The following is a 23,170-nucleotide window of genomic DNA, read 5'->3' on the forward strand; positions in this document are numbered from 1 at the left end:
TTTCTGATGACTTGAAAGCAGATATCTTCTTATTTTCCTTTCAGCTTGTCCCGTTAGGGGTCGCCACAGCGTGTCATCTTTTTCCATCTAAGCCTATCTCTTGCATCTTCCTCTCTAACACCCACTGTCCTCATGTCCTCCCTCACAACCTCCATCGACCTTTTCTTTTGTCTCCCTCTCGCTCTTTTGGCTGGCAGCATTACTACAGCAAACAGGAAGGGGCTCAGAGCGGATTCCGGATGCAGTCCCACCTCCACCTTAAATTCTTCTGTCACACCTACAGCACGGAAAGCAGATATTTGTACTTCCTAGTGATTGCTTTTCAACATCCGGGGATGGTGACACAGCGTAAGAAAGACGCAAATCGAAGTCCCCCACGATTGAGATCTTGGGGGACAGGGATAGCAGCGACATAGATAAACGTGAACCAGGGAGCATTAACGAGAGATGCAAGATATTCCACGTCTGTGACCTTGGAATGAATGAATACACCTCTTTATTCAATTCAATAACAGTACTTGTCAGATGAAGAAAATGAGCACAGAGTGGTTCTCAAGAACTTGTTGAGGGACTTGCCGATGAGTACGAGAGTTACTGGATAAATGGACAAAATCATCCTCTGAAAATGTATTTTTTTTTTTTTTTTTTTTTAGGTTTGGCATCCACAGCTGGTGATGTGCTTGTAGGTGAAATGTCTGCTCGTCAAGTCCGAACATTGCAGCGTCATCGACCTGCTCTCCGAGGTCAGCTCCTTGCAGTACAGCCACTTGGGCTCCACCTGGAGGTCCCCCGCGAGCAACACCCTGTGGTCACACAGGTAATCATTACCTCAAGATTCTCATCTTTCAATGGAATACTTCATAATGACGTGTTCTGAGAGTCATTGGATATGAACAGCGGCCATTGGTCTTCTCGCCTTGATTCCGAAACACACTGGCCCTGGCACACGGGGATCTCCATCGTTGCGGTGCAGTTGTCCACGGTGATGTTTATACTGGACGCCTTTGGAGCGCATCCCTGGTTACCTGGAATACAATAAATACAATAAGATAAATGTGGCAAAATAGGATGACTTTGACACCATAGATTCATTTTCTCATCTGAAAAGATCATTTTGAAAATGACAACAAGGGCCTCATAAAGTATGTTGTTGTTTATACAGTACCAGCACAAGAGGCTGTAACTCAGCGGCTAATGACCAGTAATGATTAGATGCGTGCAAATTTCCCCGACTGATGAAGAAGCCTCATCTGTGACAGCCACAGCTTTATCCTCTCAGGTTGGCCCCACGGCAGGTTAAAGAACGACAAACTTGTGAGCGTTTTCTCAGTTTTGTTGCAGTTTGGTGCAGAACATGACGGCATCTAGCTAGAATGAATGGTCTGTAATGGTAAGCACTAGTGATGTCAGGGGCATGGTCAAGGATGTTTCTTCTGGGTCTGACTGTGAAAGCTGGCACATATCCAGATTTTGCTTGGATTTTTAAAAAATGTGCTTTATTTTCAATTTTTTTTCAATTAATCTCCAAAACATATGTAACAATAATATTACTCCACATTGGAGGGTTTATTGTACATATGAATTTTGGGGAGTGTCTTCCTTTAAGTATAAGTGCATTATTAATACTTTGAACGTACATGTAAAACAGCAGCCTTGTTGATCCCATGTTCTGTCTTTCTGCAAAACAAACATACAAAAACACATTTTACAGTTACCCGTGCAAATGGTTTTTGATTTCCAAAAGAATATTCAAAATTGTCGTCAGAAGCCCAGGAGGTCGCCCCAAACGGCTTCTTCAACCCAACATTTCTGACTTCCTGTTCCTGCTCAGGCATGGGTCAGCGGTTAAAACAAAATGTGTAAAAACTGTGTCAAACAAATCACGTGAGCGACTGTCCGTGGTGGACCCTGATTGGCCGAGCCGAAAGTGGCAACAACTGAGTGCTTCTAATTATTGTTACCTCGACACAAGCTTCAACGGGGCAGAGTTGGGTTTCCATTTGAATGGCGTCTTGAGTACAACGGAATGACACGCACGGATCAGTTCTGTTTTTCCACGTCTCCCCCACCTAAAAAAACAAACACGGAATGATCTAGCGATTGTCCAAATAGTTAAATGTACCGTATTTTCCGCACTATAAGGCGCACCTAAAAGCCTTTAATTTTCTCAAAAGCCGACGGTGCGCCTTATAATCCAGTGCGCCTTATATATGGATCAATATTGAGCCTTTAGTGCAGCTCCATTTAATGGATGCCTAACGTAACCCCAACCTCTACTGTAGAGTCTATTCTATGCGCCTTATTATGCGGTCCGCCTTATATGTGAAATTTTTTTTTTTAAAATAGGCTATTCATTAAAGGGGCGCCTTATAATGCGGTGCGCCTAATAGTGAGGAAATTATGGTATTTGTATACCTTGTATGTTGTGCCATTGTAACTGCACGTCTTCTCAACTGAAAAAATATATATATTTTAATCTGAGTGATGAATCCAGTAGAACATTCGCTGATGGAGGTCACTGAAATTATTCTTACTGCAAATCTGATCACCGCAGCATTTGGTCTCCGGGACCTCGTCGGGGCCGCATTTGGCTGTCTGCCGCTGTTTGGGGGTACACTCCACTGTCCGTGTTTGATTGTTACACTTGCACAAGTAGCAGTTGACCTGCCACACTTCACCGGGCTTGAAAACATGGTCATTTTAAATCCCGTTTAAAACCCGATCCAATACCTGATTCTATGTACATTATATCACCGGGGTGAACCTTACCCATCTGGGCTCACCCAGGGGTCCTTGGCAGACTGTCAAAAAAAGGGAATTATGACGTTATTTAATGACTATTACATCTATATTTTTCTGACTTTACCCTCCAAGAGGGATATCGTCAGGAAGGGCATCCGGCGTAAAAACTGTGCCAAACAAATATGAGCGTTCATCTGAGATGTCACGCTGTGGCGACCCCTAATGGGACAAGCCAAAAGAAATTCCGCAGCTACGTTTTCCTGACTACAGTTTGTTTACTTACATAAACAATCAGGCACGCAGTTGTCTGAGTGTTTTCCAGCCCTGAGCTGACCCTTCGGACAGAAGCACCCAGCGCTGTTGACCTCGAGAGGGGCTCCTGGATTACGTGCTCTGCGTTGACAAAAAACAGAAGGGTACTGCGTGTAATTTACAATCAGGATTCATTTTTGCATCCCCACTAAATATCATCACTCTTCCTCTTGAAATTGTACAACTGTAACTACAAGTATGTTTCCAGATATAGTTTGCATATATGCTCTACAAACCCTCCAAAACAGAAGTCATCCATCTTATTTTGGCATTCCATGTGGATCAAGTCTTTTGGACATTTCACATCTGTTAAAAAATTGAATAGATAAAAATACATAGTACAATAGAAGTCATCTAATTCACATTTTGCATGCAGTACATTCCTTTGTTCCCTCTGTGTACAAATTAATCACTTGTACCTTTATAGAAGCAGCATTTTTGTTCAACATACCACACGATCCATTTGTGAGGATTCGCCAGTCAATACAGATGCCAAAATGCTGGCACTGGCTGGCAGCATGCTCGAGGGAGGAACACGCAAAGTCCGGAGTCCCGCAGGAGTCGATCTCGCAGTTTTTCTTCAGAAGCTCCAAATTCACTAGCTCTTTGCAGCTGTCAAACATTCTAAATAAACCGGTGAGATTATGTAAAAATATACCACAGAAGATGGTGATGACCACAAAGCCCTTTATGTAATCTGTCGTCAGGATTATGAGTGTGAAATTTTTTCAGAAAAAACAGAAGTCCACCTTATATGGAACTTACTGGTGATCGAAAAGCTGGCAGAGCCAACTTTCAGGACAGGGCGTTGGGGGAGTGGGTAAGATAGTCGGCCACGGCGGGGGACATGGGACATCCTGTCCAGAAATACAAGACGGCTTCGTTGGGTCAGGGTACAACCAGTCATAGGCGGTCTGATCACAGCAGTCGTCTCTCTCGATCCGGCCGCCTCTTCGGATGCAGGAATCCCCACCACACACACCTGGTGTAGGACGGGATCGTGAGACCCGATCTGACGATTGAGTGACTTCTTCTCAGACGATTAAGCGTCACGTTCCGTTGCGACCTACCACATTGGCCCGCAGTGTTCATGAAGAAATGCTCCATGGCCAAACTGATCACCAGGGTGTGGAACGGCGTGAGGGAGACGTAAGAGCGTACGAGTGGCAGGTGTACTGACACTGCGTACTCTGTGGTCTCAAACCTGAACCCGAGTTCTTCATACGGCGGCTTTACGGTCACATTATTCAACAAGGCCTACGACACGGAAACCCAGATTCGGATAGTCTGTCAAAACAATGAATGTGTTTTCACGTCCTACCTGAACCACCGACGAGTCCTGGTTGACGGTGAGCCGAGCCGTGTTGTTGCGATAGTTCAGGATGATGCCTTTGATGCACGAACCGGCGAGGTTGCAGTCAAAATTGTCCACGGCGATGGTCAGGTGATGCTGCGGTGATCTCTCCTGCATTAGGATATAGGTGCATTCTTCCAGGAAGTTAAAAGGCACACCTCCAAAAGAGACGTAGTGCGGGTCGCCGTATATGTGGCAGACGCCTACAAGGGAGAGGAACACATCGTTAAAATGCACGGTCACTAGAAATAATAAAAGGTACTTACAGTCACACGTCCACATTTCACAGCATCCGTCCGAGATCTTTACAGCTCGTCCTCTGGGACAGTTGGGAATTTTAGTTTCTGGACAAACCACTGGGGTCAACTCGATCCTGTCCGCGGTGCACTTCCTCTGGATGCAGTTTTCAGTCCACGTCTGGCCGCACAGCCAGCGCTTCTTCTGCATCGGGTCGAGGCACTCACAATCTGGTCAAAGGCAGACAGGGGTTATCAAAATTGGGAAAAGTCTCAAATCTATTATGTGGAATAAATGATGTGCAACCGGGGGTTGTTGGGAATGTCGTCGTTGGTGGATTATTGGTTGTAGACACGGTAGTGGTTTCCATTCTGGTTGTTTTTGTTGGTTCAGGAGATTCACTTGTCGTCGTAGGCCAAGTAGTCCCATTTGTGGCCAAAGTGGTGGGCAACCCGGTGGACGCTGGCGTACTCGCAGTGGGTGTCGCTTCTGTGGTGGTGGAGGGCGGTGGCGCTGTGGGTCGCAAAAAATAAAAACATGTATGACAATCAGAACACAAAACCTTGTAAACCTTCGATCAGTGTCTCCCAATCTTGAGTGGGCCAAGACAAATTTGTACATCCACATATGCAGTACATACATGTACCGTGGCACACAAGTTGGGTAATATGGATAATAAGTACTTACGACAAACGATTTCCCCATTGATGCAAAAGCTGAAAGGGAGCGACAGAAAAGTAAAGCAGGTTGTGATTATGTACACGGCAAATGCGATAGACCGGAACTCACCATTCGGTTCTTTGTATTGTTACGGCAGCCCTCGGCTGGATGATGGTGTGATTGAAATAGCAGGTGCAGTTCATCAATTTAGTACATTCGCCGATATTTTCATCGTAGTACGGCACTTCTTCAGGACACCTGGGATAGCAACCTAGCACAAATACGCAATACTATTTGTTTAATTAATGAATTTTGGGATGTGCCGATGGAACATTTAAAACTGTGGGAAAGTTCCAGGCTGCAGATGAAATGATACCTTCCAGTTTTAGGGAAGAGTGGCTGCCGCAGGTTCTTTCGTGGCCGCAGGTTTCGTAGTGCCAGGTGCACTCGTCCTCCTTGTTGTAGTAATCGCAGTAGACCGCTAAGATTTTTCAGTGAACACATACTAAGCGTCAGTTTCTGGCACGATGTTGAAGTATGATATGGCATCGACATTCAGGGAGGAAATTGACAAAAATACACCAAAATAAAGATAATTGTAAAATTGATACGTAACTCTAATGAAATTAAAAATGCTACATGCATGCAAAGTTGTTTTAATGAATGTTTTTATGATATCAATAGATATTTGACCCCAAAAAAATCTTAACTGTTGATGGTAATTTTTTTTTTTTTTATTTTAACTTTTTGCATTTCATTGAGGAAGGATATGATAGTATTTTTACCTAAGCAATTTCAGGGGGGGAGCTAATAATAACCAATTAATAACCAATTATAAATTTTAAATGTAATTTATGTACAATTATTTGTTGTAATATTCTTTTAATTACAACAAATAAATTGACCAAATATTTACTAAAATGAAGACAAATGTTAAATATGTGAATTTTTTTATTGGACTATTTTTGGTAATATGACTTACTATAAATACAGGAGGTTATTAAATGTATGAATATATTAAGTTTTCTTTGCAATAAATATTTAATAAAAAGTGTCTCTATATGGACAGTTAGTTATTGTTTATTATTGCTATGTCCAATTAATAACAATTAAAAATATGAAATTTAATTTATGTACAATTATTTGTTGCAATATTCTCCTAATTACAACAAATAAATTGACCAAATATTTGATAAAATGAAGACAAATGTTAAATATGTGATTTTTTTTTTTATTTGACTATTTTTGGTAATATGACTTACAATAAATACAGAAAATTATCAAACATATGAATATTGGAAGTTTTCTTTGCAATAAATATTTAATAAAAAAGTTTCTCTATATGGACAGTTATTGTTTATTATTGATGTGTAACTCAAGCGAAATTAAAAATGCTGCATGTATGTAAAGTTGTTTTAATGAATGTTCTTATGATGTAAATATTTGATGAAATATAAACTCTTAGCTGTAGATGGTAACTTTTTTTTTTTTTATTTGAACTTTTTGCATTACATTGAGCAATGATATAATAGTAGTTTTACTTCACCAATTTCGGGGGGGGGATCTAATAATAACCAATTAATAACAATTAAAAATTGCAAATGTAATTTATGTACAATTATTTGTTGCAATATTCTCCTAATTACAACAAATAAATTGACCAAATATTTGATCAAATGAAGACAAATGTTAAATATGTGATTTTGTTTTACTATTTTTGGTAATATGACTTACATTAAATACAGAAAATTATCCAACATGAATATTGGAAGTTTTTTTTGCAATAAATATGTCATTAAAAAGTGTTTCTATATGGACAATTGTTGTTTATTATTGATGCGTAACTCAAGTGAAATTAAAAATGCTACATCTTTGCAAAGTTGTTTAAATGAATGTTTTGGATATAAATAGCTATTAGACATTGCTTTGGCCTGTGTACAAAAAGAGCACAATGATGAGATTTTCAACAAATTCAGGAATCCCAAATCAAGACTGTGGGCGTTCGCAGTACCATCGTGATGGATTTAGTTTTTTGTTTGAAGATAAATTATGTGCAGTGTCGCAAAATGTGAAGTTTAGCGATGACAAATCATGACTTACGACACAAGTCCGGCGTTCTCCATTTCACGCAGACGCCGCTGTCACTGCAGGCCTCGGCGTAGGCCGCCACAGCCGTGCAGAAGCCCAGGAACTTTCCTTCAAACTCACAGGAGCACGATTCTTCTACACAACTCTGGTAGTACGGCTCTGGGTCCACCTGAAGTGTGGATGAGCAGCCACCGGAGAGGGATTTTACGGAATGTATGAGACGATGTGAGAATGCCACGTTTTGTCTTACGTTGAGGTGGCAGTCACTGAAGGTCTCGCCGGTCAAGATCATGCAGCGCCGCTGGGCCCAGGCAAAGCAGTAGGAGTTGCGTTCACACGGGAACATGTCAGCGCTCGCTTCGGAACACGGAGGCTCGGCTGTTTTCCATAACTGGGGGCTTTCCGTAAGTTCGGAGCCAATCATTTGAGGGTCATTCATCTCGCTGGAGTCGAAGTTTCCACAGAGGCCGCATACTCGGTTCTGAGGAGAAAATGGTTGAAAGGAAGATTGCCATCTTGTGGGAACTTGTGGACAAAGAGCTAAGTTGAAGTGAGCGGGGGAGTTTCATTTCGTCAGGCTTTTCAAACAAAACTAGCGCTTTGTCGTCATCTTTCGCCATCTATACTATTTCCTCCTCACTCACTCTCCAGGTGGACGTCAGCTCCACGGTGATCCGAGTGTGTTTGTCCCAGATGAGAGTCAACTCTCTGCTGGGCACCGAGACCACGATGTAGAGCCCTACGGTGCGCACGGTGTAAAGCGGACTCTGCGGCAGGGGCGAGGCCCGGTGAAGATACCGGGGACCCGCCGTGTCGCTCAGCGTCAGCGTGCCGTAGCCCTTCAATGGGTTAACCTTGTTAGTGGTTTGGGATTTCAGAGAGGAGAATGTCGTGAGGGGGGGAGTTTTGTGCACCTTTAGCTCCACCGTGACGGTGCGGGAGCAGGTGAGCGCCTCGTCGCAGCACGGGACACGCTCCACTCGGACAGAAAAGGTGCCGTTTTCAGTTCCACAGTCATCCTGAAGGGAAAATATTGGGAGATGTGATGAAAAATGGACTAATCTGGAGAGGACTTGCTTGAGATGGGGGATGATGGAGTAATTATACTGTGGTGTATAACATAATTCCCGCATTACCTCAACAAGGGTGTATTGACAGTGTCCGTCAAAGCGGTACCATTTGGAGTCAAATGTCTGAATGTGTCCATTCCCAAATATTTGACACTTCTCAGAACAGGGCCGGTCTTTGCACTGCCACTGGCCCCGGCTGCAAGTGCTGCGAAGCATTTCAAAAGTCAGACGATCGTTTTTTTTTTTTTCACGAACACTGCATTGCACGAACGCCGCACTTGCCATGTTTTGCAGTTGGTCTTGACTGTCTGACCGGCGCTGTACACTCTGCCGCTGTACACGCAGGTGCAGTGGTCGAGGGAACGCAGTTTCCGGTGTGATCTTCATACTGGTCACGCGGGCAGTAGCAGCCACTTTCGCAGGATGTGTTGGCAGGCTGGAGATATGAACAAAAATTCAAAGAAATATATAATGGAAGGGAAAAAATTATATCACGAACGAATGAACACGTTTTTGTTTTGACCCACCTTTGGTTTACTGAGGCTGTCACACGTTTTTTGCACCATTTTAACTTCGTGCTCCGAGCAGTGAATACATATTTTCCCATCGGCGCAACCTAAATAAATAGTCATGTGGTCATTTTGTCAAGAATAATGCAAATTTGATCTGGGGGGGGGGAACTTGGACAAGGTACCCTGAAAATCCTGACTGCAGACCGGAGGACATGCTAACGCTCCATCCTCACATATGCTTTGAAAGGAAAAACATTGCTTGGAGTTATGTATTGGATCTCACTTTATTAACAGTGTAATCGTGCAGAGTTCTAATTAAATCAGTGTGACACCCCTTCAGACGATAATAATAATAATTTCAGCTCACCATCGTCTCCCGTCAATTAGAACGGGTCCAGGTGGCAGCGGGACGCCTCGGTAGTGACACGGGCACTCGGCCTCGGATACGCAGCCGCGGTCGCCGTCGAGGTAGGTGCCTTCGGGACAGCCGCAGCCGTCCACTGGGCCGCCGCTCGGCTGACAGCGGGGGTCGGGCCCCGCCGGGGGGCGGCACGTGCGATTGCAAGCGTGCGTGTCATAGGAGAATTCTTGGTTCTTTTCGCAGGTCACGACTGGGAAAATTCAGACCATTTTTATTGTGTTTAACCCCCACCTCCAGCTGGCAACATAATGAAATGGGTGGGTTGTTTTTTTTTTTTTTTGGAAAGGTGAACTCACTGCAGTTAGTCGTCGCCCTCCAGTCACCTACTGGCACGCCCATATCTGCACAGGCCTTCGCGTAACTCCCCAAAGCGACGCACAAACACTCTTGTAAACTCACCGCCGTGGTTACACAGGTGCACGTTCTTCTGATGCAAGCCTGAGAAGAATACTTAGTTATTATACAAGCAATAGCATAAAGCTACCATTTTTTTTTTTTGCCCCCTACATGTGGCGAAAATATTTGAGTATGACTCTCGGAAATCATGTCGTGAATTTTCTCGTGAGTATACGATACCTTGTGGTACTTGGCAACTGCTACGTAAGGATGGCACGTTCCAAATATGCCACTCGGCTCCGTCAACACGGCGCAATGCTCATCGGCAAATTTTTCTTAAACGGGCGAAAAATAACGTTAAAATTAAAAACATCCCGAAAACATATTTACTTGTTTTTTGCATACACACCGTAGTTTATGTTGACGCACTGATCGATGATGTGCTCGCAGGGACCGACGCTCCATGACTTTGCGAGCATCTGTGCCGAGTTCTCAACGATCCCGCTGCTGGCTGTGAAGTCGTCTGTGGTGTCCTTGTTGGCGTTTCCACAAAGACCTAATTAAAAAAAATGGCGGCACAGTTCTGAGGACCCGGGTTCAATCCCAGCCCCGCCTGTGTGGAGTTTGCATGTTCTCCCCATGCCTACGTGGGTTTTCTCCCACATAATAAAAACATGCAACATAAATTGGACGCTCTAAATTGCCCCTAGGTGTGATTGTGAGTGCAGCTGTTTGTCTCTATGTGCCCTGTGATTGGCTGGCAACCAGTTCAGGGTGTAGCCCGCCTCCTGCCTGTTGATAGCTGGGATAGGCTTCAGCTCTCCCCGCAACCCTGGTGAGGATAAGCGGCTATGAAAAAGGAAGATGGCTAGAAAATTGTGGCGAGTGAAAATGCTGAGTGGCCAGGCATTCTGGGAAGCAAAATAAAGCCCTGTTTGATTTTCATATTGAATGACATTTAAGTGCAGCATTTTGGTTTCAGCAGTGGTTCCTTTCTATAAATAAAGTTGACAAGTACTAGTGTGTATCATCCGCCTCCACATATTAGATAGCTAAAAGAAATATAGAAGATTTTACTAAGACTAAGTACTATGTGTGTCCTCACCTGATATTTTCTCCCTGTTGTTGGCAGGCGGCGTGATGTAGAGCTGCATCTCGGGGGACATCTGCAGTTGGACCGCCACACCGAAGGATGTGCTCACGTGCACGTATGCGGACGATTGCCAGAAAACGGTGGCGTGAGCTGAGCGGTGAGCGATTGTTGAGTCATATTTTTAATGAAGAACCGGCGGTGACATTTTTATTTACCAGACTGATGGAGCTCGGTAACCTCGTCCGTTCCGAAATACACCGCGTTGTGCGCAAAAGTGTACGCGTCCTGCAATTTACAGCACTCTTGTCGGCTTTAGAATTTCAGTCACCAAATGTTGGATTTTAGCGGCTTTTACCTGGAAAAGCTTGAGAACGACGGCTTTCAAAAAGGCTCCCTTTTCCGAGTACTCAATCAGCAGCGACCAGTTTTCACCCTGTGTGTCATCCGAAGAAAATGATAAGTCAAATTGTGGCCTGGAGAAATTGATTAAAATGTGAATTTAAAGCTGTTTTAAAGTGCCACTGTCATGAAATGGATGATTTTTAGTATGTTATTCGTGAAAAAACAGAAGCCGGTATGGACCCATCGTGGCTCGTCGCGATGCCGGGCCGCGACGGCGTCGTCGTCGCTCCCTGGTTGGGTTGTTTTTCTACCGCCGCACGGCGGTGGATCGGGCGTGGAGGTGGTTTGGCTGCATTCGGTTGGGCCGTGATCCGCATATCATCTAATTATGGCTCGAAACGATAGGCTAATATTGCTTCAGTCACTTCACTCGGTTGTGAGATGTTCTCTTCTTCGAGAAGAGCTTCCGTGTCTGAAGGGGCGTGTCCCATAGTCGGTGGCACAGCGTGTTTTCAATGGCGAATGTCCCAGTGTGACGTCACGGACAGAAGATGCAGCCAATATGGCGACCACTTGGATGTCGAATGACACTTCCGCAACTTTGCGCGTGGATGACGTGCTCTCCGCTCATATTTGAAGTGAATCATGTTATATGCATTTTTCATTACAATATCTATTTTAGAATGTTTAGAGGGATGACACTTGACCTTTAAGAATCAAAACAACATGCCTGTGAGGCGACGTATGTGCATCTGCCAGGGACGATGTATTCCTTCCCATCATACGTTGTCACGTATGGCCCTTCGATAACACATCTGGCCGGGCAGTGGTTTTCGCCACAGTACCACTTCCCATCGTTGCAAACACTGTCCGGGAAGGATAAAGTCAACATGTGCGGCGTACTTGCCCAGCGTGCCAATTTGGATTTACCATGACTGACACTTGGTGCTGCGTGTGACCCCAGCCGGGTAGGTCGCGCCAGCCAAGACACAAGGGCACCCGGACAGCGGAATGCACTGGAAACCGGCTGCATGGTCATTTAACACCAGACCTAAAACACAATTCAGGTATGAGGACGGGGTGCGAACTGGTGACTCCACTTGTTTTTTTCCATTACGGTAAGAATCCACAAACAATCAATGCTAAATTTCGATGGTTTGCTTACCGTCTGCGCAGACACAAGAATCGGTGAGGTCCTGGTTGGAGGATTTGGGGTTTGAGCAGCTGGGGATAAACGCAGGCCCGTGTTCTTCATATCCGAGGTCTCCCGGGCACCTCGGTTTGTCTGCCGAGCAGTGGACGGTCACATCGGGTGACACTTAGTGGATCGCGCAGGGAGAAAAGGTTTTGGTCAGCTTACTGCAAGAGGTGAGCTCTCGCCATGTACTCCAAACCGGACTCTGCTCTCCACACCGGTTGGCGAGCTCTTTGAAGAACGGGCAGAAGACCTCCATGCTTTCCTCGTAAAGATAAGCGTTCTTCTCGCACAGTTGAACGTAATGAAGGCTCTCCATATTCAGGCATTCTAACAGGTAGGATATGAAATCTTTGCATATCTGCAAATGCAGTCAGGATAAAAAAAAAAAAAAAAAAGGTTGAGTAGGATTTTGTGCACAGCCAGTACACGTCGTACTTGACTTACCGCATTCCCGACCGGAACTAAATCTCTGGTTTGACATTTATCGTCTTGATGCACGTTGTCAATAATCAGCTCCTGCGTATCGCCTGAGACAATTTCAAAACAAAAACAGAGATTAATATGTGTTTTTAACTTCAAAAGCGCCGGCTTACTCGAGGAAAATTCTTTTTACTGGAGCTGTTGTGTTTCCCGCATAGTCCAATCATGTCTGCGGGTAATTCCTCCATCTCCACCTAGACGAGAAATCCAAAATGTTTTCGTGATGTGTGGTGAAGAAAATAAGTATTTGAACACCCTGCTATATTGCAAGTTCTCCTACTTAGAAATCATGAAGGGGTCTGAAATTTTCATCGTAGGTGCATGTCCACTGTGAGAGAGATCATATAGAAAGAAAAATCCAGAAATCACTATGCATGATTTATTTATGTGATATAGCTGCAAATAAGTATTTGAACACCTGAGAAAATCAATGTTAATATTTGGTTCAGTAGCCTGTGTTTGCAATTACGGAGATCAATTGTTTCCTGTAGTTGTTCACCAGGTTTGCACACGCTGCAGGAGGGATTTTGGCCCACTCCTCCACACAGATCTTCTCGAGATCAGACAGGTTTCTGGACTGTCGCTGAGAAACACAGAGTTTTAGATCCCTCCAAAGATTTTCCATTGGGTTTAGGTCTAGAGACTGGTTAGGCCACACCAGAATCTTGATATGCTTCTTAAGGAGCCACTCCTTGGTTTTCCTGGCTGCGTGCTTCAGTTCATTGTCATGTTGAAAGACCCAGCCACGACCTATCTTCAATGCTCTGACTGAGGGAAAGAGGTTGCTCCCCAAAATCTCACAATACATGGCGTCGGTCATCCTCTCCTGAATACAGTGCTGTCCCATGTGGAGAAAAGCACCCCCAAAGCATGATGCTACCACCCCCATGCCTCACAGTAGGGACGGTGTTCATCCTCCAAACACGGTTAGTGGAATTCTGACCAAAAAGTTCCATTTTGGTCTCATCTGACTACAAAACTTTCTCCCATGACTCCTCTGTATCATCCAAATGGTCAATGGCAAATTTAAGACGGGCCTTGGTTCCGTGCCATGCATGATTTCAAACCATGATTTCTTCGTGCATTACCAACGACTAACAGGTCTTTGAGGGTCAGAATTCTAGTTGATAGACAGGTGTTGAAATACTTATTTGCTGCTGTATCACACAAATAAATCGTTAAAAATCATACGTTGTGATTTCTGGATTTTTCTTTTTAGATTATCTCTCTCACAGTGGACATGCACCTATGATGAAAATTTCAGACCCCGCCATGATTTTTAAAGTGGGAGAACTTGCAATATATATAATTATAATATAATATAATGTATAAAAAATAATAATGTATAAATATAATAATATAATAATAATAATATAGCAGGGTGTTCAAATACTTGTTTTTTTTCACTTTATCTAGAAAGAACACGCTTTAGCGGCGCAGCTCACCCAAAGCACGTCTATTCCTTCAGGTGCGCTGTGCCAGGTGACCGTCAGCGGAAGCAACGTACTCCTCAGCCTGGTGTAGATGCCGTATTGGAAGATGTGCTGGTAGGTGTTGTCATACGGAAGCGAGACACTGCCAACAGAAACGCGCAATGCTAATAATACATAAAACCTGGACTGGGATTAACAAAGGAATTAATCGCTCAGACTTTGTGGACTCCACCAGGACGCTTCCATCCTTCAAGACGGTCTGGATTTTATTGATGGTGATCTCAACTTGAGCCAGGAGCCCGCTGCGTCCCCGCCAGGCGCTGACGTCGCACTCCACGCGGTTGTGGGTGAAGTGGCTGAGGGTGACCCGGCAGGTGGAGCGCAGGTAGTAGGTGGAGCCGTCGAAGGGCCGGACCACTCCGCTGCCGAAGGTCCTGCAAGCGACTGGTCGCGGCAAGTTGATTACTTTATAACACTATGTGTACAATATGTAAGTTATGTTCAATTGTACTTACATTTTTGAGTTTCTGTTGTCGGGATCAATTCACTGGTGCCTAGAACTTAACGGATTTCGAGAGAGAGGGGAAAAAACAAAACAAAATCATTTGAAGATACTCAATAATAAGCGGCTGTCAAGAGGATTTGCATGTGAAAGAAATGTAAAGTACCTGCGAGAACTGATAGGCACGCAGCGAGTGTGGATTTTTGTGCGCTCATGTTCCATGAGAATTCCCCGCTCCGGGCAACACCGATGACTACGGAACCATCTGGCGCCATGTTTTTATACCGCATAATCGGGCGTAGTTACTCAAAGATACACCCACTTTCTGTCAATCAACACATCAGGAAACTGTTACTTGAAGCGGCGCAGCACGCGGATTAAACACTGAATTAGATTTCAATATTTTGACAGATTAAATATTTATTCTTAAAAAGGTACACACAAAAAACTACAGGCAAAAAATTAGGTTTTGGAAATGCATAGTTTCATATTCCTCTACTTTGAAGCTCATTTAATTGAATTTTATTGAATTTTCTGTTGCTATAGAACACGTTCGGATAGAAAAAGTGAATCACTTTTTTTTTTACACACAATTAAAACCATGATTGGGTTTCTTTATCGATGTATATTTATGTATATATATTGACGTATGAGTTCAAAGTTTCAAAAGCGTACCAGGCGTGGGTTGAATATTAATCCTTGTATTTTGGAACTGGACGCTTATGTTTGACAAACACGGAAGAGTCCAGCTCGCATGACACCAGAAAAAAAGCTTCGGGAAATTAAAATCGTCGCCCGTTTAATGGGACGCTGACGTGAACCAGGAAGTAGTTACTTATTTTATTTGGGCGTGAAATCATCCTCAAGGATTTTCATGCCACAGGTTTTGTGCAATAATCCCAACAAATGACCAATTTTGCTTTATAAAATGAGATCAAAATGATGAAAAAAAAAAACAATGTTCTAATGCTGAAGCCCTCTGACGCTTGAAGCTGTTGCTATGGCAACCTGTAATGTGGTTGTTTGAAACCATCTTAATTTGCGAGGTTATGATTTTGGAATGTGCAGCTAATGCTTCAGTAAACAGAGCTACGAGATGGTTTTTTTTTTATCAACAAGGTGGCAGAAGGAATCTGAAAATTAACAACCGGGAACTACAGTAGGGATTTGCCAATATTTGTTTTGAAATCATTAAACAAAAACTGGATTTTTAATTGTCCAGCGGGCATTCTCGGCCCAACGTGAAGGAGGTTAGTAACTCATTAAAATATCAAATCACATTTCCACGTGTTTAAGATTAACTTTTAATGAGTGATGTTTTCATTCTATTTTGTTTTATTATTAATCATCGGGACAGGACACTCGTGTGCGTGTGTGTGTGTGTGGGTGACATGAACTTCTATTGGATTTAATTTTATATTTTGAAAGCAACTCACCCATGTTTGTGTGGTAGTTAAGACTCAAAGGTCAGGTATTTTTCTTATAGTTTTTGTACCATTTAAAATTGAAAATCCCTCTTGAAAAAACACCTCCAAAGTTTATTTATGTCTTGTTTTGCTTGTGTGCCAGAGCCAAATACATTATTGAACATAATTAAGCGACAATTATGCAAAATTGTGGTGAGTGAAAATGCTGAGTGGCCAGTCACTCTGGGAAGCAAAATAAAGCCCTGTTGGATTTTCATATTCAACGCCATTTATGTGCAGTATTTTGGTTTCAGTAGTGGTTCCTTTCTATAAATAAAGTTGACGAGTACAAGTGTGGCGGCACGGTGGGATCAGTTGGGAAAGCGTTGGCCTCACAGTTCTGAGGTCCCGGCTTCGATCCCGGACCCTGCCTGTGTGGAGTTTGCATGTTCTGCCCGTGCCTGTGTGGGTTTCCTCCAGGCACTCCAGCTTCCTCCCACATCTCAAAAACATGCAACATTAATAGGACACTCTAAATTGCCCCTAGGTGTGATTGTGAGGGCGACTGTTTATCTCCATGTGCCCTGCGATTGGCTGGCAACCAGTTTGGGGCGTACCTCGCCTCCTGCCCCATTGATAGCTGGGATAGCCTCCAGCATTCCCCGCAACCCTTGTGAGGATAAGCGGCTATGAGAATGGATGGACAGGTGGAAAATTGTGGCGAGTGAAAATGCTGAGTGGCCAGTGACTCTGGGAAGCAAAATAAAGCCCTGTTTGATTTTCATGTTCAACGCCATTTATGTGCAGCATTTTGGTTCCTTTTTAAAAAATAAAGTTGCCGAGTATTAGTGTGTATCATCCTCCTCCACATGTTGGAAACATTAAAGACAGATCCATGTTTAATTTTGTGTCCTCCCAACCATGAGGCTTCCAGAAAGTTACTGTAGTTCCCCTCCCCCATTATAGCCTTCCCCCTCCTTCGTGGGCCCAATCACGGCCCATTACCGGGCTCCGTTTTCTCACTCAGCTGTCCGCACGCTGATTGTTTTGGCTCCAGAGTCCATCTGTGTCGTTCGCCTGCAGTTGCGTAGCCAACGCCGCACGTCCGCAGAGATTACCCGGACCGCGTGTCGGGACCGATCGATATGAGAGCGGGCAGGCGATAATGACGGCTAAGTACGTCGGCTGGGTTTGTGAGCATGAGCGGCAGAAAGGCTTTTCCTGGAATCCCGCACACTTTTTTATCAGAAATATTATCAGGATGTTTCTGACTTATCTATAGATAAAGCATTTCAATATTGGAGTAATTTATTGTTATTACAGAAAAATGGTCCACCATTCTTCGTCAAAATTGAACGCAATGTTTTACTGTGGAAGTAAAAAGATACCTCGATGCATTATTTTCATGAATTATCATAAATTGCAAAATACTGTATTAATTGCATTATTGGACACTCTAAATTGCCCCAAGGTGATTGTGGGTGCGACTGTTGGTGTCCATGTGCCCTGCGATTGGCCGGCGACCGTTTCAGGGTGTACCCCGCCTCCTGGCCGTTGACAGCTGGGATAGGCTCCAGCACTCCCCGCGACCCTTGTGAGGATAAGCAGTGAAGAAAATGGATGGGTGGATTCAGTGCTGTTCTCGTTTTACAGTGTACGTCCTGCAGGTGACAGCATTCCCACATTGTGTTACAGATAACGCCACAATTTGATAAACAATGACAATATACATTTATTTAAAATATTACATGATAACTGTTTCATCTGCATTCAGAACTTGTAAAATGTTCAAATTATAAATCGATGAGTCAGATTTGAGACTATTAATGGAGTTTTGCCTCACGTGCTGTTTCTATTTTGGTAGCCATGCACAGCCACAGAGGGACCAGTGACGCCCCCCCCAACCCCTCCCCGTTCCATCCGAATCTTGCATCACACATTGAAAATAAGACATCTTTGCGTCACGCCGACGCTCCCGATGACGAAGGGATCCACTCCACTCCTCTTATCTCCTCCGACCGTCTCACCGGGACCGCAGGGAGGAGATGCACGCAACTTTGCAGCGCTGTCGCACAGACCGCTCAGTTGGCACGAAAGCCGAGACACGCGTCGGTCCCTGAAGCGCCCGGAGTTGCGCGTCCCCGATGTCGCGAAAGCAGGCGGACCATGATTACAACCTCCGGAGTATGAGCAACCTGATGGGGGAGCGCTGGAGGAAAGCGAGCGACGGAGGGGAGCGGAGTCTCATCAAGGCTCCGTCCGACGCCAGCGTCAGCAGCCTGCAGGTGGCCCCGCCGTCCGCCTCCCCCGCGGACGCCCCAGGAACCTCGTCCGCCTCGACCGGCGACCTGGAGAGGGCTGCGCGCAAGCAGTTCATGCAGGACGTCACGCCGGGCTTTGTCTACGTCCTGTCCGCCTTCTCCGCCTTGGGGGGGTTCTTGTTCGGCTACGACACCGGGGTGATCTCCGGGGCCATGCTGCTGCTCAAGAGGCAGATGGAGCTGAGCGCCCTGTGGCAGGAAGTGCTCATCTCCAGTACTGTGGCGGCGGCCGCCGTCGCCGCCCTCCTCGGCGCCTTCCTCAACGGGCTCTTCGGGCGCCGGGTGTGCATCCTGCTGGCCAGCTTCTTTTTCACCGTCGGCGGCATCGTGCTGAGCGCCGCGCCCGGCAAAGAGGTGCTCCTGTCGGGGCGGCTCGTCGTCGGAGTGGGGCTGGGTGAGAAGCTCTTTGCGCCTTATCTCTGTTTATCTTCACGACTGAAGTGTCCTTAAGTGACAAAAAGTTTTCCAAATAGATTCAAAGTCAAGACATCATGTCGCGTATGCAATAAAAAAAAAAATCCCTTGAAATTTTTTTAAGAATCTAATGTTAAAAATGGGCGGCACGGTGGCTCAGCTGGTAAAGCGTTCGGGTTCGATCCCGGCCCCACCTGTTTGGAGTTTGCATGTTCTCCCCGTGCTTGCGTGGGTTTCCTCCGGGCACTCCGGTTTCCTCCCACATCCCAAAAACATGCAACATTGATTGGACACTCTAAATTGCCTCTAAGTGTGATTGTGAGCGCGGCTGTTTGTCTCGATGTGCCCTGCGATTGGCCGGTGACCAGTTCAGGGTGTACCCCGCTTCGTGCCCGTTGACAGCTCTGGGATAGGCTCCAGCACTCTCCACGACCCTTGTGAGAATAAGCGGCAAAGAAAATGGATGGATGTTAAAAATGACTTAAAAAAAACACCCTTGTGTGGTCACTATTTCCCAGATTTTGCCTATTGCGGGGGTGCTCTGCAACCGAACCCTCGCAATTAAGGAGAAGCAAATATTATAAGCATTTTCCTTCCATTATTTTTGTGAGTGAGTGCTTGAGTGGGAGGGTAATTAAGGCATGAAAAGTTATCTATCAACAATCACAAACCACTTCCACCACTAATATAATTTTTTTTCCCTTAAAAGCTTTCACACCACAACTTTTCCATTTAATGTCAGTTCACGTGAGCAAGTGCTAGTACTATGCTAAAAATGTTACACTAGAGGTTTTCAGCAATTTCGGGTCGCCGCACATATAGCGCATACCATAAAACCGCTACTATGTGTCATCTTGGTACAAGAAGTACAACCATGGGTGGGAAAAGTATGGCCTGCGGGTCACATACCGCCCACTCCCTCTTTCATGACGTCTCACTGAGCAGTTACAGAGCAAATTCACTCGTTCAATCAGAATCTCTCCTTGCCTGCCAAGAGGGGCGTGGTCAGGCCACTGCTCTGGGCGGTGACACCTGTCACCGGTCACAGCTGTTTTGTTTTTGTCACTGGCATTTGCCAGTTCGTTGCCTTGCGTTAGTGAGTTTGAGCTGTGTTACCGTGTGCGGACACTGCTTCCGGAAAAAAAAACCACTGAACATTATGCCTTTGCCTCGGAGTTCTGCATTTGGGTCCTTCTCTCCCCCCCGCGATGGCTCGTGACATTGCCGGAGAGATTCTGATTCTGATTTTCTCTCCCTTTAAGCCACTCCCTCCCTCCCCCCACACACATTGAGCGGAACTTGTTTGTTTGCTTCTCCTCCTCCAGCCCCTTCTATTTGCAATTAGGGAGGCTGCTAATTACGCAGCTTGGTCCTCATGCCCGCCAAGTCGCATGCCTCAGGCCGTTAGACAACTCGCTGTCTCTGCCATTTTCATCAACGGGGTCTTGATTCGATTTGCTCGCGTACCAATGCGGAATGAAAGGAGGGAAAAGTTAGGAACCGACTTCCCGTGCGGAGCACTTGGCTTGGTTTTGTTCTCTTTAGGTCATTTCCCAGGATGAATTGGCAAAGATGACTCTTTCTTGCCTCTTGCAAAACGAACTGTTTTGAAATGTAGATGAATATCCATGTTTACACAATCTAGCTGTTTGTTTGCAGATGGTCTGGGGACAACACGGGAGGTGAACTCATCACCAGGTCCTTCATTCGGTCATTTTGGTCGTTAATTTCCTTTTTTCTGCTCCTCCACTCCAACGACGTCTTTTCCCCACGCAGATGCGTTCATTACACAAGCGCGCGTCGACCGGGACTCGACGGAACAGGAAATACGTTCTGCTGCCGCAATTAGCCGCCCGGAGACGCTATTAAGGAAACATTTTTTCACCCTGCGCCGTTATTCTGGCCCCCGAACTGTCAATTGCTTTCTCGCGTTACAAAACAGCAACAGTTTAGCCTGACAGAACTGAACTGGCCCCAGAACAGTCGGACCGCAAGACCACGGTCGTCTCGATTGCATCTTCACGTCAGGCCGTCTCCTGGCCGGTTATTGTTCAGATGACCTTTTACACGAGCATGGGGGGGGGCTCAGGGGGTGCATTGTTGTTGTTGCGATCGCATTGACAAGGAAAAATTGCATCCTTTGAATGATGTAGCAGCCTTGAAAGGAGTCAATTTCCCTGAGAGGAGATTTGCACATCACGAACAAAAAGCGGCGCGGATGAGACTCGTTCAGGTCCAAATTTGCATTTTCAAATGAACATGAAAATCCATCCGTAATATGTCCTCTTTCAATGCGCTGGAACTTTCTTCCCACATGAATACCTCCGTTAAGGTTTCTTTCATACATTTTATGAAGATATTAAAGATTATCGATGTCTCCTCACCGCTACATGCTGTTCCATCTCCTAGGCTTTCATTTAAACTCCGTTTGAGACTAAACAGATCTTCCCGAATTTGATTACGACTGGACATAATGTTCTATTTCTCTCCGCCGGATTAAATCACCATTCTGGGGGGAGGGAGGATATGGGGGTGGGGGGTGCTACTTATTCTTTCATTGTTGATTTAACGACTCCTTTATCCAGAAGAGTTTTCACTCTCCTCGCGCCATCCATCTCGGAACCCTAATTAGCTTCCTCCGTCCTCGCCAGCGGGTCGAGCGAAGTATCTGACTCTGATCTCGTGTGTGTGTGTGTGGTGTGTGTGTGTGTGTGCCTGGAGGCTCGGCAGACCAGTTTCAGGAGACAATGACTTTTGCGTACGCGACTGTCCCTGGTGACAAATGCTTTGGTGGTGTTTTTCCCAAAGAAAGCTGAATAGGACGTCCTTTCACAAGCCGATTGATCCGATCAAAGTTTCCCAAAAAAATATGGTTAAATAGTGTTGCGGCATCAAGAGACGGGCTTACGCTCTCTTGTTTACCACGGACGAAAATGTCAAGTGACTTTTGACCTTTTTTGCAGCCTGGAGCGGTGTCGGCTGGGACATACCGTCTCTGGGAAAAGGAGCGAAACGGACGCGATCATTAGTCACATCCGCGCCGGAGCGCCTCGCTTGCATGGGCGGTCCGTCGCCCTGGTGAGAGCCTCGCGCCTTGGTCGGATGAAACGAGGGCGAACTGGGAGGTGGAAGAGGCAGGGAAGATGGGAAATTGCTTTAACGAGCGGAATACAGATGGCGGCGGCGCTGTGTAATGTCTTGTGCATACAAACATTGGACTGGAAACGACGTTTTTGCTCCGCAAAAGCACCAGACAGAGCATTAGGTACCCCTGGAAATAAATTAATTTGTAATAATTTGCCTCTCAACTAAGTGAGGGGACTTTTGTTCCACTCGTTTGGGGCAGAAAATTGAAAAGATCCATCCATCCATCCATCCATTTTCTTTGCCACTTATCCTCACAAGGGTCACGGTTAGTGCTGGAGCCTATCCCAGCTGTCAACGGGCAGGAGGCAGGGTACATCCTGAACTAGTCGCCAGCCAATCGCAGGGCACATTGAGACAAACAGCCGCACTCACAATCAAACCTTGGGGCAATTTAAAGTGTCCCTAATGTTGTACGTTTTCTGGACGTGGGAGGAAACCGGAGTGCCCGGGGGAAATCCACGCAGGCACGGGGAGAACATGCAAACTCCACACAGGCAGGGCCGGGGTCGAACCCGGGTCCTCAGAACTGTGAGGCCAACGCTTTACCAGCTGATCCACCGTGCCACCCCGTTAGCTACCCCTGGAAAAAAAATAATTTGTAATATTTTGCCCCTCACAAGTAAGTGAGGGGACATTTTATTCCACTCGTTGGGGGCAGAAAATTGAAAAGATGAATGATGAAAATGAGTGTGGACGTTGCGAACGGATAGTGTGCAGGTGGTGGTATGCATGGTGAGCATAGCCATGAGTGGTTTTATCGATAAACATAGTGAATTTGCCTACGTGAACGAAGAATGTCATGTTGTGGGAAGTTAGCATCGTAACTTATTGAATGTGTGATTAATGTCGTAGTCTATTAATGCTCTATATTCATCATAGTCGATGGGAAATAGGTGATTATGTATTTTTCGACAATGCTAGGATGACAAATCTTTTCTGGAAGCCCCCTTCGGAGCGAAAGAAAACACAACAAGAGGAGTATGAAATCCTCGTCCCTCCCCTTCTCCCTCAATCTATCGCTCTTTCGCTCTGGCTCGTTTATTGGATTTGTCTTCCCGAACGCCGCCGCCACGCGGTGCCCGACTGGAGACGGCCTGGCTCG

General features: G+C 45.4%; 2 protein-coding genes across 4 annotated transcripts in view; one reads left to right on the forward strand and one right to left on the reverse strand.

Moving 5' to 3' along the window:
- Nucleotides 1-649: 649 nt before the first annotated feature.
- LOC133493980 (mucin-19-like) lies at nucleotides 650-16,220 on the reverse strand. Its single transcript, XM_061807995.1, is given in 41 exon segments — nucleotides 650-803; nucleotides 917-1,025; nucleotides 1,638-1,677; nucleotides 1,962-2,069; nucleotides 2,416-2,453; nucleotides 2,535-2,682; nucleotides 2,770-2,801; nucleotides 3,026-3,135; nucleotides 3,291-3,360; nucleotides 3,506-3,678; nucleotides 3,820-4,036; nucleotides 4,125-4,311; nucleotides 4,376-4,875; nucleotides 4,952-5,158; nucleotides 5,333-5,361; nucleotides 5,435-5,576; nucleotides 5,682-5,786; nucleotides 7,406-7,562; nucleotides 7,644-7,874; nucleotides 8,038-8,232; nucleotides 8,308-8,412; nucleotides 8,530-8,668; nucleotides 8,746-8,827; nucleotides 8,830-8,899; nucleotides 8,991-9,079; nucleotides 9,158-9,213; nucleotides 9,343-9,586; nucleotides 9,693-9,834; nucleotides 9,973-10,067; nucleotides 10,142-10,288; nucleotides 10,838-10,988; nucleotides 11,121-11,258; nucleotides 11,898-12,033; nucleotides 12,098-12,218; nucleotides 12,333-12,452; nucleotides 12,528-12,723; nucleotides 12,810-12,892; nucleotides 12,979-13,039; nucleotides 14,291-14,420; nucleotides 14,497-14,743; nucleotides 16,217-16,220. Coding segments are annotated over 41 exon segments (5,508 nt in total).
- The window catches only part of LOC133494001 (proton myo-inositol cotransporter-like), a 30,972-nt gene continuing 22,451 nt past the window's right edge, over nucleotides 14,650-23,170 (forward strand). Inside the window, exons 1-2 of one of the 3 annotated variants that reach the window (XM_061808021.1) lie at nucleotides 14,650-17,853; nucleotides 18,051-18,901. In XM_061808021.1, coding sequence (XP_061664005.1) covers nucleotides 18,331-18,901 — 571 coding nt within the window. In that variant the 5' untranslated portion in view covers nucleotides 14,650-17,853; nucleotides 18,051-18,330. Of the gene's footprint in view, nucleotides 18,902-23,170 lie in introns of all 3 variants that reach the window. The other 2 variants (XM_061808023.1, XM_061808022.1) reach the window with 2 other exon arrangements.

The sequence above is a fragment of the Syngnathoides biaculeatus genome, chromosome 20, assembly GCF_019802595.1.
Source record: "Syngnathoides biaculeatus isolate LvHL_M chromosome 20, ASM1980259v1, whole genome shotgun sequence".
Classification (NCBI taxonomy): Eukaryota; Metazoa; Chordata; class Actinopteri; order Syngnathiformes; family Syngnathidae; genus Syngnathoides; species Syngnathoides biaculeatus.